The 17,585-nt window shown below is 25.1% G+C and overlaps 9 protein-coding genes across 9 annotated transcripts; 5 read left to right on the top strand and 4 right to left on the bottom strand.

The window, feature by feature from the left end:
* DICPUDRAFT_99247 (uncharacterized protein) lies at positions 1-1,254 on the top strand. The gene is made up of 2 exons (XM_003292119.1): positions 1-181; positions 251-1,254. Exons 1-2 carry the CDS (start codon positions 85-87, stop codon positions 1,045-1,047), a joined length of 894 nt encoding a protein of 297 aa, XP_003292167.1. The 5' UTR covers positions 1-84; the 3' UTR covers positions 1,048-1,254.
* A 545-nt stretch (positions 1,255-1,799) lies between these two features.
* DICPUDRAFT_40129 (uncharacterized protein) lies at positions 1,800-3,204 on the bottom strand (the record flags this gene model as incomplete). The annotated part of the gene is made up of 3 exons (XM_003292109.1): positions 1,800-2,567; positions 2,664-2,993; positions 3,079-3,204. The coding sequence occupies 3 exons, from the start codon at positions 3,202-3,204 to the stop codon at positions 1,800-1,802; spliced, it is 1,224 nt and encodes a 407-aa protein (XP_003292157.1).
* A 282-nt stretch (positions 3,205-3,486) lies between these two features.
* On the top strand, positions 3,487-4,665 carry DICPUDRAFT_89700 (uncharacterized protein; the record flags this gene model as incomplete). Its single annotated transcript, XM_003292118.1, has 1 exon — positions 3,487-4,665. One exon carries the CDS (start codon positions 3,487-3,489, stop codon positions 4,663-4,665), a length of 1,179 nt encoding a protein of 392 aa, XP_003292166.1.
* Positions 4,666-4,919: 254 nt separating this feature from the next.
* Positions 4,920-6,365, bottom strand: DICPUDRAFT_82791 (uncharacterized protein; the record flags this gene model as incomplete). Its single annotated transcript, XM_003292108.1, has 1 exon — positions 4,920-6,365. The coding sequence occupies one exon, from the start codon at positions 6,363-6,365 to the stop codon at positions 4,920-4,922; it is 1,446 nt and encodes a 481-aa protein (XP_003292156.1).
* Positions 6,366-7,209: 844 nt separating this feature from the next.
* DICPUDRAFT_40117 (uncharacterized protein) lies at positions 7,210-7,407 on the top strand (the record flags this gene model as incomplete). The annotated part of the gene is made up of 1 exon (XM_003292117.1): positions 7,210-7,407. A coding segment is annotated over one exon (198 nt), but the record flags the coding sequence as incomplete, so codon positions are not given.
* A 210-nt stretch (positions 7,408-7,617) lies between these two features.
* On the bottom strand, positions 7,618-8,920 carry DICPUDRAFT_7467 (uncharacterized protein; the record flags this gene model as incomplete). Its single annotated transcript, XM_003292107.1, has 2 exons — positions 7,618-7,924; positions 8,007-8,920. Coding segments are annotated over 2 exons (1,221 nt in total), but the record flags the coding sequence as incomplete, so codon positions are not given.
* A 604-nt stretch (positions 8,921-9,524) lies between these two features.
* Positions 9,525-10,530, top strand: DICPUDRAFT_156854 (uncharacterized protein; the record flags this gene model as incomplete). Its single annotated transcript, XM_003292116.1, has 2 exons — positions 9,525-9,760; positions 9,846-10,530. 2 exons carry the CDS (start codon positions 9,525-9,527, stop codon positions 10,528-10,530), a joined length of 921 nt encoding a protein of 306 aa, XP_003292164.1.
* A 178-nt stretch (positions 10,531-10,708) lies between these two features.
* DICPUDRAFT_50257 (major vault protein-alpha) lies at positions 10,709-13,445 on the bottom strand (the record flags this gene model as incomplete). Its single annotated transcript, XM_003292106.1, has 2 exons — positions 10,709-13,303; positions 13,395-13,445. 2 exons carry the CDS (start codon positions 13,443-13,445, stop codon positions 10,853-10,855), a joined length of 2,502 nt encoding a protein of 833 aa, XP_003292154.1. The 3' UTR covers positions 10,709-10,852.
* Positions 13,446-16,395: 2,950 nt separating this feature from the next.
* On the top strand, positions 16,396-16,992 carry DICPUDRAFT_82786 (uncharacterized protein; the record flags this gene model as incomplete). Its single annotated transcript, XM_003292115.1, has 1 exon — positions 16,396-16,992. The coding sequence occupies one exon, from the start codon at positions 16,396-16,398 to the stop codon at positions 16,990-16,992; it is 597 nt and encodes a 198-aa protein (XP_003292163.1).
* Between the last annotated feature and the right edge of the window lie 593 nt (positions 16,993-17,585).

Here is a 17,585-nt window from a genome sequence, read left to right as displayed (position 1 = left end):
AACTTGTTATTCACGAAACTTAATATCAACCAAAAACAACATTCAATTTTCATAATATAACAACAATAAATAAACAAAGCAAAAATGGGTAATATTTGTTGTTGTTGCATTAAAAGGTCACATACACCATACGATCCTTTCATTTATGATCAAGAGTATGAAGATTATTATGATGCTAATCGTAAGTATACTCACACAAAATAGTTATATAAATATAAAATTGTTACTAACATTTCTTTTGTTTGTTTAGCACTTGACCCTAGAATAATTAATACATATAACCCACCATCAGTTATCCGTCTTGATGGTTCAAATTATAAAGAACCAGATAATAATAATAATATAAACAGCTCAGTCATAAACGTAAATGACTATTATAGTAACAATAACAACAACAGTAAAGTTTTTATAAACTCAAAACAACCACAGCAACAAGACTCTAGATATATGACTTCTTCATTTAGTGATTTACATAAAGGTTACCAAGAACAATCAAGTTCATTTAAAGAAACATTTGTACATAATAATAATAACAACAACAATAATAATAATAATAATAATGATAGTAACAGCACATATAAAGCTTTTCAAGAAGATACAGAGGATGAAGAAAACAGCGATCTCTATGAAACTGAACAATATCAACAACAACAACAACAACAAAATAAGCAACAACCACAACCACATTCAGATCAATTTTATTCCCACTATACAAACTTTACAGAATCACATTATGATGCAAATCCACCAACTACAGATTTAGGTGTTACAGATTCAATAATGGATTCAATTTTATTAGGTGTAAATAATAATAATAATAATAATAATAATAATAATAATAGTAATAGTAATAATAAATCGAATGTTAGGTTCCAAAACAATTTTAATAATAATAATAGTTTAAATAATACAACAACTTCAAGCTCAAACCAAAATGAAAATCTTAATTCAAATGTATTTAATTCAACCAATTCTAGCTTAAACTCATCCATAAACGTAGATGGTTCTGTTTATTACGATGCCCATGGATCATTTAGCAGCCAATAGTCATAATATCAATATACATTAAATCATTAATAAATAAATATAATATCAAATATAAAATACATTATTTTAATATATAAAATAAAAATATAACAAACAACCTTAAAATAACATATTTATATATAATTAAAAAAAGCATAATAATCATTATATAAAGTGATGTTTATAACTATAATATTTAATAAATTATTTTTATTTTTATTATAACACAATTTAATTTTTTTTTTTATTATTTTTTATCTTTATTTAAAACTATGATATTAGTAATAGTTACTAAAATTTTCACATTGTTTACTGAAAATATTTTACATTTTTTATAAAAAAAATCTTTCAATTTTACAATGATTATTTTTATAATTTTTTGTTTTTAAACTATTTTTTTAAAATAAAACAAAGTATAAAGAAATAAAAATAATGATAAGAACGAATAATACTCCACAAGATGCTAATCAAATATTATTTCAAATTGATTTCCCTCCTTTTCCTTTATATGAAAAAAAAGTTTCAAATATTAAAATCGTTTCCTCAGAGGTCATCTTCCCAAACTAATTATAACAAACAATAAAAAGCTAACATAGAAAAGCAAATAAATAAAATAATAATAAATATGTATAGGTATTAATAACTATGGCTTTATTGTTTTGGTTTTAGATTATTTATATATTATAAATAAAAAAAAAAAAGATATTTTATAATTTTATTAAAAAAAAAAAAAAGAAAAGATTAAAAAAAAAAGATAAATTTGAATTTTATATTTAATATAGTTTGCTGAAATCTTCATAAGGTAAAGTGAGGGTTGTTCCATCTGATAGTTTTAAAGTTGCATTAAACTTTTCGAAATTGACATCCTTCATTGAAGCAACTTTGCCTCTATATTTTCCATTTAATACCATTACCTCGCTGCCGACCTGTGGGATAACTGTTTCTAAAAATATTTGATCAATTTTTAAAATATCTGAGGTATCTAAAAGTTTAACTCTGGCTAAAAATTCATTTTCCACTGACATGATGTACCCTTTCTTTTTATAGTATTTTCCATCTGATAATTGTTTATCGACAATTTTAACAACGATATCTTTAATAATCCATGGTACTTCTTTTTTCGATGTATTTGTAGTTGAGGTTGATGTAGTAGTTGTAGTGTTTTGGTGTTTTTCTTGGTCTTTTCTTTTTTGAAACTCTTGTTTTTCTTTTTCTTTTAACATTATTTCCTCCATTGCTGTTAATTTCTTTGCATATGGTTTTGGATTGGTTTCGTCATTACTTATCTTTTTGCTATCGTTGGTGCTGCTGCTAGTGCTAACAAATATATTTTTATCGTATGCTAATTTTGAAGAGTTTGTTTTTAAAGTTAAACCTATATTTGCTAATTGTTCTTTATCCTCTTGAGTTAGTTCAGAAGGTTTAATCTTTTCTTCATCTAATGTATCAAACTTGTTTAATTCTTTTAATCTTTTTTCAATTTCAATTTTTTGTCTTTCTTCTTCAAGAATTTCCATTTTCTCTTTCTTTTCTTCATTTTCCTAAAAATATAATAAAAAAGAAAAAACAAAAGTTAATACCAAGGTAATATAGATAATAAAACATATATATATATATATAGATGGTTGTTAACTTACTTTTTTGTTTATATATGCTGGATCTCTATTTATATAAGAAATAAGCCATCCTTTGGGTGTTTCCTCTACTATACATTTACTTGTTTTGCCCAAGTATTTTACAAACTCTGATAATGTAGTCCATTGTGTAGAGTTCATATGAACATGATGTCTATCTTTAATATAATCTGAATAAACCTGATTTGCTGATACCTTTGAGTTTAAATATTGTCTAGATAATAATCTTATAAAATCCTCTTCAAATTCTTTAGAGTATTGGTCAACAATAAAATTAGATCTACCTGAAAAAACTTCCATTTGTCTTTGATGACCTTCAGAATCAATATGGCACTAAATAAATACATGGAAATAGTAATAATAACAACATTAGATTTAGTTTATATTTTATATATATAAAATAGTATAATATAGTTACCTTAAAACCATTTTCGTCACGACATTGTTTTTGACATAACTGACAATACCATCTTAATTTTTGTAAACCTTTGGCTTTAATTTTATTTGCGATTGCTTTTGGTGTTAATGCTTCAGCTTTACCCATTTTTTTAAAACAAATAACAATTTAAAAAAAAGATATATAATGAATGTGTGTGGGTTTTATTATTTTTTAATATAAAAAGAAAAAATAAATAAAAATAAAAAAAATTTAAAAAAATAAAAAATTATTTATTTTTTTTAAAATATTTTAATTTTTTTTTTAAAATAATTATTTTATTTATATTTTTTTCTTTTTCAAAAATTTCAACAAAACGAATAATTTTAACTCATTTCGTTAATTAAAATTTTTTAAATATAATTAAAAATATAAATAAATAAACATACAATGGAAAAAAATGATAAAAAAGATGTTACATTATTATTAGGTAAAAAACTATTACTAGGATGGACAATGTTAAATGACGTTTGTAAAGATTGTGTTATTGTGCCATTGGTAGAAGATAAAAAGAATAATGTCATATTGTGCGTATCCTGTGACAGAACCCTTAAAAGAGACGAAAAAAAGAATATTGTAGAAGATAAATTAAATATTCATAAAGATTCAAACGATATTATTAATATAGTTTCATCAACTGCCTCAACCCCAATACCATCCCCAACAACCATTGAGGATATTAGCAAAAAAGATATCGAAATGAAAGATCAAACTGATAATAATAATAATAATAACAATAACAATAAACCAATTTCAAATAAAAACAACTATTCAACATCCTATTATGACGACTATGACGATTATGACTATGACGAAGATATCGAACCATTGACCGAAGAAGAAAAAATATTAATCGAAAAAAAAATTAAGAAATCTGACGAATTTAGTTCAAAGATGGGTGAATTTTTATTAAAAGGCTGGACTCTACTTTCTGATATATGTCCAAATTATGACTGCTTTGGAGTTCCATTATTAAAAGATAGGGAAAAAAGATTTTATTGTGTATCATGTCAACAATCAGGTTTAAATGTTGGTGATTTAAAAATAAAACAACAACCACAACAACCAACACAACAACCACAACCACAACCACAACAATCACAACCACAAGTACCACAGCAAGTACCTCAATTAACACAACAACAACAAAAATCAATAGTAACACAAAACGATATATCATCAGAAACTATTGAAAATAAAGTTAATATTACACCAATTAAATCCAACAACACCAATCCAATAAATCACTATAGTAACATATCACCTCCATACCCAGAGCCAGATCAAAAAAAACAAAAAATGGTAGCACCATTCACACCAACACAAAATAAACATAACAATTCATTTTTATCACAAACATCATTCACCTCAACAAATTCATCCATTATCAACGAAGAAATTCAAGAGTTACCAGATTTCACCGATCACACATTAAAAATATTATTCGAAAAACTTAAAGATGCCCAAACACAATTAGTCCAAACAAACAATGTACAATATTGCTCTTTAATTAGAGAATACAGTTTAACAATATCATCACTTTTAGAAATGAAAAAGAATTGGATATAAAAGTTTAATAAAATAAAATATATCTAGATATAAACATAAACACAAATATAAATTTGTTTAAATTTTTTTTTTTTATTTATTTTTTATTTATTTTCTTTTTCTTTTTTTTTTTTTCTTTTTTTTTTTTTATAATAAAATAACTATATTTTCTTTATTTCTATATTATTTATATTATTATTAATATATTATTATTTATTTATATTATTATACTAATATATAAAATAATAATAATAATGTGTGTATTTATTATTATATTAATATGGTTTGAATTTTCTAGCGGCTGTAATTTTGGCGATTTTTTGTTTATCTTCTTCGAATTTCTTTCTGAGGGTTTCCAATTCATCTTTCTTTTGTTGTCTATGTTGGAAGGCATAAAAGTTCTTTTTCTCTTTTTTGGCTATTAAAGCTTTAACCTCTTCAGCTGTCATAATCTTTGCACTTGATGGACCAACAGTAACAAAACCATCGGCATCTGGGACTTGTCTTTGTTTTGATCTCTTTTTAGTTTCTAAAGCTCTTCTATCGTAATCCATCATTATACTATCTAATTTCTCCTGTAATAAATCATAGTCGGTGATAACATTTGAATTGTATTGATTTGTCATTGAATCGAAACCATTGCCATTGATTGCTGGTTGTTGAATTAAAAGTGTGTGTGATTTCTTTAAGAACAATTGGAGTGAATCTTGATCGTTCATAACGATGTGAGCTACATGTAATGTTGTTTCGTCAATCTTTTCTACAGCTTCCTCTTCATCATCATAATATTGTTGTGGTTGCTCTTCTTTTGGTTTTGGTTGTCCAAAGTGAACTGATTCGATATAATCATATTTAAATAACTTTTTAATATCATCGAGTGTTTTACAATTACTTGGTAAATTGGTTACAAATAATGTCTTGTTGGATGGCCATTTCTTTGATGTTTCTTTTTTAATATATAGATATTTTTTAAATACTGAGTTTTCGATTGTGATTGGTAGAATATTAAATCCGCTAATTGTACTATCCTTAACTTTTTTATTTTTAATTTCTGAATCACTATCTGAACTATCTGAACTATCAATTTCTTTTTGTTTTTTTAATTTTTTATTTTTATTATCTACAAGCTGTTCTTTAATATTTTTAATATTATTTTTATTTTTTGGTTCTGGTTTTTGTTTTTGCTCTGGTTCTTGTTCTTGTTCTGGTTCTTGTTCTGGCTCTTGTTCTTGTTCTTGTTCTGGCTCTTCAATGGTTTGCTCTTGTTCAACCATATCATTAACTTCCTCTTCTATTTGTTGAATTGGTTCCTCTACAACTTTTTTATTTGATTTTTTTGGTTTTTTATCTGTAACTGATTTTTTAACAGTTGCTTTATTTGATTTAGTTGTAGAGGTTAATGACTTTTTTGGGACTGTATCTGATGTAGTGGCTGTGTTGGTGGTAGTACCACAACTGATAACTTTTGGCATAACTAATGGTTTATCTGAAATCTTTAATGTTTTATTAAATAATTGGGTTTGATTTTTACTGGTTTCGAAAATGACTTTTTTCTTTTCTTCTTTTTCAACTTTAGTCTTTTTTAAAATTGGTTTTGTTATTATAATTTTTTCTTCAATTACTTCAGTATTATTTACAGATTCTTCTACTACTTTTGGTGTAGTAGTTTCAGTTGGTTTTTTTTTTAATGAAAATTTAGAAGCTAATTTCTTTCTTTGCATATTTATATTATTTATATATCTTTAAAAAATATATAAACAAATTTAAATTTAAAGAAAAAAAAAATAAAAAATAAAACGAAAAACGAAAAAAAAAAAATTAAAAAAAATTAAAAATTAAAAATAAAAATTAAAAATAAAAAATTAAAAAAAATAATTTTTTTTTTTTTATTTTTTTTAATATTTTAAAATTTAAATTGTTTTTTTTTAAATTATTACAATGAATGATAAAGATGGAGATATAAAAGATAGAAGAGAATTATATAGGGATAAAAGTCCAAGTAGAGAAAGAAATAGAGAAAGATATAGAGATGGATCAAGGTCAAGGGAAAGATATAGAGATAATAGAAATAGATCAAGATCAAGATCAAGGTCAAATGATAAATATAAAAGTAGAGATAGAGGAATAGACAGGGAACGAGATAGTGAGAGAAGTAGAGGGGGAGACAGGGACAGAAACAAATCGCCTGATGTAAGTAGAAATAGAGATGAATCTAGAGAAAGAAAAAATAGAAGTTTATCAAGAGATAAAAAAAAAAGATATAGGTCAAGATCAAGATCAAGATCACTATCCTCCGATTCATCTTATTCAGATACATCATCAGACTCGTCATCAGACTCATCATCACCATATGAGGAAAGAAAGAAAAGAAAAAAGAAAGAGAAAAAAGAGAAAAAAGAGAAAAAAGAAAAAAAAGAAAAAGAAAAAAAGAAAAAGAAAAAAGAAGAAAAAAAATTAAAAAAAGAATTAAAAAGAGAAAAGAAAAAATTGAAATTAGAAAAAAAACTTTCAACATCAAAAATAACCACAACAACAACAACTACACCAACTACAAATGTTAATGAAAATAAGCGTAGGATGGGTCCATTGTCAGATTTTGAATATGAAAAATTAAGAAGCACCTATACCGAAGTCTATGATGAAGATACTGGAAGAATGAGGGCTGTTAGAGGCGATGGTGAAATTATCGAAAGAATAGTAACAAAAGAGCAGCACAAGGCAATCAACTATATAGCAACCCATCATCCAACCAAATATGATTAAATGCAAATAATAATTTAAAAGTAAATTTGTATTGTAAATATTTAAAAATAAAGTTAAAAAAAAAAAAAAAAGCATAATACTATAAACTATATAGCACTATTTTCTTTATATATTTATTTTATTGTCTTTAATATCACTTTCAATATTATTTTTCTCAATGATATTGTTGTTTAATAATAAATATTTTTCAATGTCATTAAAATGAACAACTTCTTGGGTTCTTTCATTCATATTTTTGATGCAGACAGAGTTACTCTTCATTTCATCTTCACCAAAGATGACTACAAAATTTGGATTAAATTTTGAAATTTTCTTTAATTGTTTTGTCATATTTTCTTCATCCAATTTAAAAGTTGGAAGCACTGTATAAAAACCATTCTTTCTTAATCTTGAACATAAGCTCATTGCACTATCTGAAAAAATTTGATTACCAATAACGATACCAATAGGATTTGATTTCTTTGGTATAATATCTTGATTAATATATATTAAGATTCTATCGATACCTGATGCCCAACTATATTGATAATAAAAATGGAATGTTAATATATATAAAAGTTATGGGTTCCTTTATAAAACCTATATTAAAAAATAGCTACCCTATAGATGGTAAAATTTCATTGTGTTTGTAACCTATATTATTTGCTAAACCGTCATATCTACCACCACCTAAAATTGCCAAATTATCTTTTAAGATTATAATTTCAAAAATTGTATGTCTGTAGTAATCCAAACCACGTACCAAACCATTGTCAATTTGATATTTAATACCCAAGTTATCCAAGCCTTCTAAAACTGATTTAAATCTTTGTTTACATGAATCTGATAGATAGTTTTGTAAAAGAGGAGCATCTTTATTGATTTCAATATCACCTTTGTCTTTTGAGTCTAAAATTCTTAATGCATTACCTCTTTGTAGACGTTTTATTGAATCTGGTGATAGTTTATCGATTTTACCTTGATAAAATTCAGTTAATGCATCGCTATAAGTTTTGATTGAGTTTTTATCCCCTAATGAATTGATCTTTAAGTGGAATTGGTCTGATGGAATACCCAATTTTTCAATAAAGTGATATGCCATATCTATGATTTCGACATCGGATCTTGGATGTGAATCTCCAATTAACTCTGCACCAAATTGTTCGAATTGTCTTTGTCTACCTTTTTGTGGTCTTTCATAACGAAACATTGGACCGCTATAATAATACTTTTGAGTTGGTGATGTACTAGTAGTTGAACCTTCATTTATAATTGCCCTAATCACACCTGCTGTTCCTTCTGGTCTTAAACAAATAGCCTGACCTGATAAATCTTTAAAAGTAAACATCTCTTTCATTACTATATCTGAATATTCTCCAACTGATCTATTAAATAACTCGAATGGTTCTATAATCGGTGTTGAAATCTCTTCATATCCATAAAGTTCTGAAACACTTTTACCAATTTGATTTACAAAACTATAAACTCTTTTTTCATTTGGAAAGTAATCATATGTCCCTTTAATTGATTTTAAATTATTGTTATTAACACTATTATTATTAATATTATTGGTTGTTGAGTAATTTAAAGATAATATTGATTTAAATAATCTACTGTTATTAAACTTTATTGATTTTGATGACGATAAAATTATATTTATCATTATTGGTTGTATATCTAATATGTGAATATATTCGTGTTGTGTGAAATTTTTTAAAATATTTTTTATTGGGCGTTTTTTTGAAAATTTGTTTGTGTGTTGTGTGTTGGTGTTTTTGTTTTTTTTTCTTAATATATATCGTATCTATTTAATAATGATATTATAATCTAAATTTAATTGGTTTATCTAAATACTGATTAATAATAAATAATTTTTTTTAAATAATTTAAATAAAATTTTTTTTACAAAAAAAAAAAATTCACAAAAAATAATTTTTTTTTTTATTTTTTTATATTTATTATTTTAAATTTATTTTTTTTCAACAAAAATATCAATCATCATTTTTTTCTTTTTTTTTTTTTTTTGTATGTGCTTCTTTTTGTTTTTTGTTTTTTAGTATTGGTGTGTGTGTGTGATATTTATCAAATATTTAAATTTATAGTTTGTGTTATATAGTAATATTATTAACAATAAAAGAATGAATTATGATGAAAATTTTATTCAAAAACAAAGAGCAGTTAAATTATGGATAGAATATATATTAAATATTAATCTTGGTAATAACAGCATATTCGATTCACTTCGTGATGGTACAATTCTATGCAAGATTATGAATAAATTTCACAACAGAATCGATTTTATTCATTATAGCGATATAGCACCTTTACCATTTAAACAAATCGAAAATATAAATCTATTTTTAAAGAAATGCAGGTTTGTTGAAAAAATTAATAAAATATGAGTAATATTTTAAATTTTATTAATATTTATTTATTTAATATGTTCATCTAATTTATAGGTTATATGTTCCAAATGAATATTTATTCAATACAAATGACTTGGTAAATAATGAAAGAACTGAACTGGTTTTAGATTGTCTAATTAAACTATCAGAGTACTTTGAAATTCACAGAATGGTACCAGTTAATGAAGAAGGAGAATTTGAAAATTTTTTAGATCCAATAGAAAATAATAATAATAATTTATATTTTAATAGTAATAATAACGAACAAACATTTACAGATGGTAATGAAAGAGAAAACTATTTTAGACAACAACAACAACAACAAGAAAGAGAAGAACAAAATAATAGTGGTATAAGCAGTAGTGATAATAGTTACCGAGATGACGAAAATAATAGTACTGCTGGTGAAATAGTTTATAACAAGAATTACAATATTGCAAATAACAATAATAAAAGAAAAATCAACAAAAAGAAACTTATTTTAGATTGTATTATAGAAATTAAATATTCAGTTATTATTCCATTATTTGTCTCAGTTGCCGCTGGGTTTGGTATTAAAATGGGCAGAACCATGTTTGTAGCAATAGAATCTTTTAATTATTCATTATTTATTTCAAATTCATATTCCTTTTTATTGGGTAAGTTAACTTCAAAATTAGATGCAATTCCAAAATTTATAAAATATGATCAAATTAAAGATTATTTATCAAATTTAAATTTAAACCTATCAAATAAATAAAATAAAAACATTTCCTAAACCAATTACTTTCTTGTTTTTTTATTTTTTTTTATTAAAAACTAAATAATTAATTAGTTCCCAAAATATTGCAACAAATAATATTATATTAAAAAAATTTAAAAAAATATAAAAAAAATAAGAAAAAGAGATTTTATAATTGTTTTTAAAACTATTTTTTCTAAAAATATTTTAATTATTTTACAGTTTTTTATTTTATATTAAATTTAAAAAAAAACTTTTTATAGTTTTTTTTTTTTTAAATAAATTATTATTATGATTTAAATAAATTTTTTTTTTTTCTGTTTTTTTAAAAATTACTTATTTAATTTTTCTTTGGAGCATTGTTACCAATTAAACCATTGGCAGTGTTGAAAAGATTGACTGGGCTGTTACCATCAGTAATCATAACAGATTTAAGGTTAAGTGAACCAAGGAGTTTGGCTTGGGTTTCTGGACCAGCTTTAGCCATTGAAACAATAGCTTCACGACCAATTGAATCAACCATAGCTTTGAATTTGGAGGCTTCGATTTCTGATAATTCGGAAGCTTTGCTGATTTCTAATTCATCAATTGATTTTTTGTAGTTGAGTTCGTTTTCTCTTTGACTCTTGAGGATATTAATTTCTGATTCAGCACGGATTTTGAGGGCTTGAGCTTTTAATTCAGCTTGTTTGACATTAGCTTCGGCAGCAATAGTGGCAGCTTCTGCGGTAGCTTGAGCTTCAGCAATAGCTTGACCACTAGATTCGACGGTAGCTGATTGAGCTTGGAGTTGTAAGAGTTCTTTACGAGCCATTTCAGATTGAGCTTCATCAGTAATCTTTTGACGTTCGAGACGACCACGAGCACCTTGTTCTAATTTTTCAGCTTCGTGTCTGGCAGCAGCTTCTTGTGATTTAGTGGTAATTTCAATGGCTAATTGAACTGATTTTTGTAATGAATCACGAGTTCTTTGATCGACTGGTTCAACTGATTGAATATCAATATTGGTGATGACTAAATTGTTTGAATTGAATGAGAAGTTACCACGAACTTCACCATTTTCATCAGTACCAAAGACTGATTGACGAATAACTTGAGCTGAACGTTTGTGGAAATCATCGAATGATACAGCAGCAACAGCACCTCTAACTCTTGAAGCAATAGCTTTACATGAATCACCAACAAAATCTGGGACTTGGAAGATCTTTTGAGCATCTTCGATCTTGGTACGATCAACTTTAAATTCCCAATTGTATGAGAGTTTTAATGAAAGACGGGCATGATCGGAGGTTTCGACAATAACAACATCAGTCATGAAATCTGGACCTAAGAAAAGAGCAATAGCTTTAATTTGATGTGGTCTCTTTGGTTTATCACCAGAGAGTGAAAGAACGGTGAAATGTTCGTCTGGACCTAACATAACAAGATCTGGACCAAAGACAACACGTGATTTCTTTTCTTTGTAATCGTAAATTTGAACAGCACTATTGTGTGGGGCACGATAGGTAACAACACGAGTTGAATCACGATTTTCAGTGAATTCTGGGTTTAATGATTCTTTAGCTAAAACTTCTTCAACAGTACGTGGTAAAACTTTTTCCCAAAGTTCTTCGCTGGCTTTTAACATGTATGATTGACCTTTAATTGATGAAACTTTACCAGTTTTAATATCACGAATGTAAATACCTTCATTTTCGTCGAGTGGGATTGAGTGACGTTTTTCTAAAACTTCAACTTGAACTGGTGGAACATAGTCACATGGACCATAGATCATCCAACGATCACCAGCTAAATGTGATTCACCATCAAAACTGAAGGTTTCTTTGGCTCTTAAGAGGAGAGCTTCTTGTTCGGTTAAAACGTAGATATTGTGAATTTTGTTACCTTCTAATGATTCACCTGGGTTTAAGAAGAATGCAACTTCACCTTTACGAAGTTGTTTTTGACCAAGTTGTGGTTTACCATTTGGACCAATTGGGTCTAAAACAACACAATATTGACGATTTGAAAGAGTAGTAATGTGAACTTCACCAACAACTTGTTCGTAGACATCTGGAATGTGAGTTTCAGCATCGGTGCTGACAACTAACCATTCTTCACCAGCTTTACGTTGGACAGCTGGTTTTTTGGTTTCATCTGAGAAAGTCTTGGTGGCTTTTAAGTGAAGAGCTTTTTTATCGGTTAAAATATAAGCATTGACAATTTCGACAACTTTTTCATCAACACCTGGTAAGTAGGCACCTTGTTGACGAACTAACCATTCTTCACCAGCTTTACGTTGGGAACCTGAACGATCAATACAAGCTTTATTGGCTCTTAATTTAAGAGCTTGATTTGGACCAATAATGGTGGCTTTAATTTCTTCTTCAATTCTAACTTCAATACGTGGAATAAAGGTGTTTGGACCTTCGAATAACCATTCATCACCAGCAACGTGGGTAACTTTACCATCGGTAAAATCACGAAGAGCACGAAGTCTTAAGGCTTTTAATGGTGCAACAACTTGGAGTGGAGTAACACGACCACTGATCTTTTCACCTGGGTATAATGGGAATGGATCTTGACTGTGACGGATTTCTTCATCACCATGTCTTAATTTAACTTGACCATATTCGTCTAAAACTAATGAACCCTTTTCATCACGAACAATTGGATTTGAAACGGTACAATAATGTCTTTGTGGGATCATAATCATGGCATCTGGGCCACTGACTAACTTTTCATGATCTTGTCTGGTGAAGGTTTGTGGACCAACTTCAACTCTAGTAACATTAGTATTATTATCTAATACCTAAATTTAATAAAAAAATAATAAAATTAATATTAATATTTTTTTTTGAAATTAATTAATTAATTTATTTTTAGAACTATTGAATACTTACATGGATATAATGGAATGGTTTAATTCTAATAACAGAGTTAATATCAGCCATCTTGGTTTATATATATATATTTATTGAGTTGAATTGGTTATATAAAAAAAAAAAAAAAAAAAATCTGATAAAAAGAAATTAGATTAATATATTTATAAATATAAAATAATAGAAAAAAAAAATAAAGAAAAAAAAGTTATTAAAAAAAAAAAAAAATTTAATTATAAAAAAAATTTAAAAAAAAAAAAAAATATTTTTAAAAAAAAAAGAAAAGATATTTTAAAAAACTTTGAAAAAGTAAAGAAAAAAAAAAAAACTGAAATTTTTATGTATGTGTGATATTTATTTATTTATTTCTATAAATAAAAAAAGATAGTGTGGTTGATATATTATTATACACAAAAAAAAAAATAAAAAAATATACTATAATAATAAAGCTATATTGAATATTTTGGAGGTAGTGATTGATTAAATATAAACAAATAATAAATTGATTGATTGATTATTAAATAATAAATACCTTCTAAATTATTTGTATTGTAATATTTTTTAAAACAATATATAAATCAAAATGAAATTTTTTGCAATTTATATTTTTTTTTTTAAAAAAATCTGAATTTTTTTTTTTTCTTTTTTGTTTCTTAAAAACTGACTTTACCAATAAATTACAATTTTTTTAAAAATTTTTTTTTTTTGATATATTGATTGTTTTTATGAAGAATAATTTATGAGAAATTAATGATAAACTTTTTTGATACAAAATTAATATCAAAAAATAACATAAAATAATGATAATTTTATAATTATTTTTCAAGAAAAAAAATATAAAAAAAAAAAAAAAATAACAGATTCAAAAAAAGAAATAAATTTTAATTTTTTTTTCTGATATTAAATGGTGTTGAGAGATCCGATCAAGGAAAAAATTTTAAAAAAAAAGTGATATTATGAGAAAATAATAAAAATAACTATTTGTAATTTTTATATAATATTACATTAAAAAATAATAATAATTTGAATATAATTGTAAATTTTAATTACAAAAAATGAAATCTCTTGTATTTTTTTATTGAATCCCACTAAATTTTATTAAGTTTAAAGCTTTAATCAAACTCGAAATAGAGATAATTATTTCTACACAATTCCTCATTGTTTTAATTAATTTTTTTTTTTTTTTTTTTTTTTTATTTTTATTAAAAAAAGAGATTTTAAATAGGACTATTAATATATAAATGAAATTAGTTTGATTAAAATAGACCATTCATTCACTTGTATAATTATTGATGCTGGATTACTAGGTAATATAGAGAATATGAAAACAACTATTTTTTTATTAGCAATATTTAGATTTAGCTTCAAATAGAAATGGTGATTATTTTCAATGAATTGAAAGAGAATCAAATACAAAAGAACAATATGAAAAGAGGTATATATAACAATACCAAGAGTAATATGGTTGTATAATGATTTTGTTTTATATATTGTTATATAATTGTTTGGGTTGTTGTTAATTTATTTTTAACACCAAATACTAAACAGTTATTATTTAGAGAATTTCTTTTACATCTTTGTAATTGTCAATTTATTTCTGGTTCCATTATCCAAAAGAGTTTCAAGAAATATAATATCTTCTCCAAAATTAATTTTAGATAAAAATGTTATGTGTGTTTCAACAACCTATATCTTTTTACAAATTTATATTCTAATAATAATAATTCAATTGAAACCAAATGCTATTGCCATAGTGTTTTGCAATATTATTTTCAACAACCTATTTTTAATTTGGTTTTGAAAAGTAAAAAAAAATAAAAATAAAAAAAAAATTGGCAATTATAAACATTTATTAACCCTTTAATTTATAAATAATTAGATATTTCATTTGTTGGCCTTAATTATAATATATGCTAGTACAAATAATGTAGATTTAGATAAATGGTAATTTTCTTGATAATAATAAAAATGGTACTACAATTTAATGAACCAAATTTATTTGTTGTTAAGAAAATAAATTGTTGACCAAGAACGCTAGTAATACAAAAGGCTAAAATTAAGAGAATAATTTCAGGTTGTTCGATAATAAATTGGATTGCTGGAATGATTTCACCTCTGGTGATTGCAACTAAAAGTTAAATAGTTAAATATTAATACTAAAATAACGATTGTATTTTAAATAAAACTATAGTTACTTGTTGTGAATAAAAATAAATTCCAAATATTTGTATTTAACATCATTCTAGTTGCAGATGGTTTATAAAAAAAAATTTGATGCAGCCCCGAAAAATTAGCACACGGGGTGATATATTTTATTTATGATCATTGCTAAAAAATATAATGATATTTAAAATTATATAATAATTTTTATAAGGTATATATTAATTTGTGGATAAATGGTATAGTCACATTTTGTGTATTAAATGTGGCCTTTACAAACTATATTCATTTTTATAAAATAGAACCATACCAATATTCAAATTTAATATAAAGTTAATAATTAAAATAATGTTATTCTTTTAAATAATATTTTTTTTTTTTTTTTGTATATTATGCAATGATGGCTGCATTATAAATCATTATTAATTTTTTTTGTGTGGGGGAAAAATTATTATAATAAAATTAATGGTGGATATATAAATTAAAAATTTTTGTTATAATTTTTAATAATGATGTGCACCATCTCTTTTTCCTTTTGTAGAAAATTTTGTGGTAAATTTCATTTTTTTTATTTTATAAAATTATTATTTTTTTTTAATTAAAATTTTTTTTTTTAATTAAATTTTTTTTTTTGTGGTGTGGGGGAATTTTTATTTTTTTATTTTTTTATTTTTTTTTCGTTTTATCAATATACAAATAATTATATTCATTTATTTATTTTTTATAATAGTCAATAATAAAAATTAATAATAGCAATAATTTTTTATATAGATAAAATAAATACAATTTCAAATAATTGATAATAATTTCATCATCCATTTTCACAATCAATTCTTTAATAGAATACCTAAATTAAAAAAAAATGAACGATTATTTTGTTTTATTTTGTCAAACCATTATCACATTGGTTTTTTCCTTCTTATTTGGTTTGGGTTTAATCAAATACTATTTCAACAAAAATGGCAACTACAATGGCAACTACAATGGTAACTACAATGGCAACTTCAACTGCAATGGCAGCCACAATGGCAACCACAATGACAACCACAATTACATAAATAGAGGACCATCAAACTACCCTGCATTCAACCAAAGCGAATCACGTCATTCCGTTTCAGGTTCAACACAATCAAACAATGATCAAGAATCAGGTCATATCAATAAAAGATCTTCATCAAACTACCCAACATTTAACCAAGATGAAGCACGTCATACCGTTTCTGGCGTCCCACAAGAAAACAATTCTCAAGAATCAGGTCATATTCACAAAAGAGAGCAAACTAGCTACCCTGCATTCAACAAAAATGAATCACGTTTTTCTTTTTCTGGTTCACAATCATGCAATAACCCAGAATCACCATATCAATGTAATGGTGCATATTCCAATGGTGAACCACCATTTGTTGAGGAGTATGACGAGGATAGCGGAGAATGGGTTCCATATTCTAATTTAAATTAATGTTAGAAATAAATAATCAGCAGTGGTTCAATTTATTTTATTAAATCATCAACTCACTCATTGTCATTGCAGAAAAACCAAATCATTTAACAGTTACCCCATTACAAATCAAATCAATAATACCAATTTTAGAATCAGTGAATATATGTTTAATAGCCTCCAAGCACAAGTAAGTATTGTCACATTAAAACAAAAAACAAACCCAATATTTGAAATAAATATTTAGGATGTTTTCAGTTTTCACATAAACACTAATATTAATTATTTATTTATTAAAAAATAGGTATACCAATTTAAAGCCAATTGCCAAGTTTTCCTTCATAATCTGCTCGCCACTATTTTTAAACTAAATAAAGAATTTTTAATGGTCTATTCGTACCCAAGCCAGTCAGTTGCAATTCAATTAAACCCAATTCCTCTCTTTCATTTTCCTAAAAGATCAATTAAATAAGCTGAAATTAATATATTATCAAGTGTTGGTCGAGTACAATTCTATATTCAAATTCAAAGAACACCGCCCCGCCCCTATAGATAACGTTTCTATGTTTATAAGACGAAACCTAATTTTTTTGAAAACAATTGGGAAAGTTATC

This window comes from Dictyostelium purpureum, assembly GCF_000190715.1.
Source record: "Dictyostelium purpureum unplaced genomic scaffold DICPUscaffold_323, whole genome shotgun sequence".
In the NCBI taxonomy this organism is placed as follows: domain Eukaryota; phylum Evosea; class Eumycetozoa; order Dictyosteliales; family Dictyosteliaceae; genus Dictyostelium; species Dictyostelium purpureum.
Note: the sequence above shows the minus strand (reverse complement) of the source record. Positions and strands in the feature narration are given on the sequence as shown.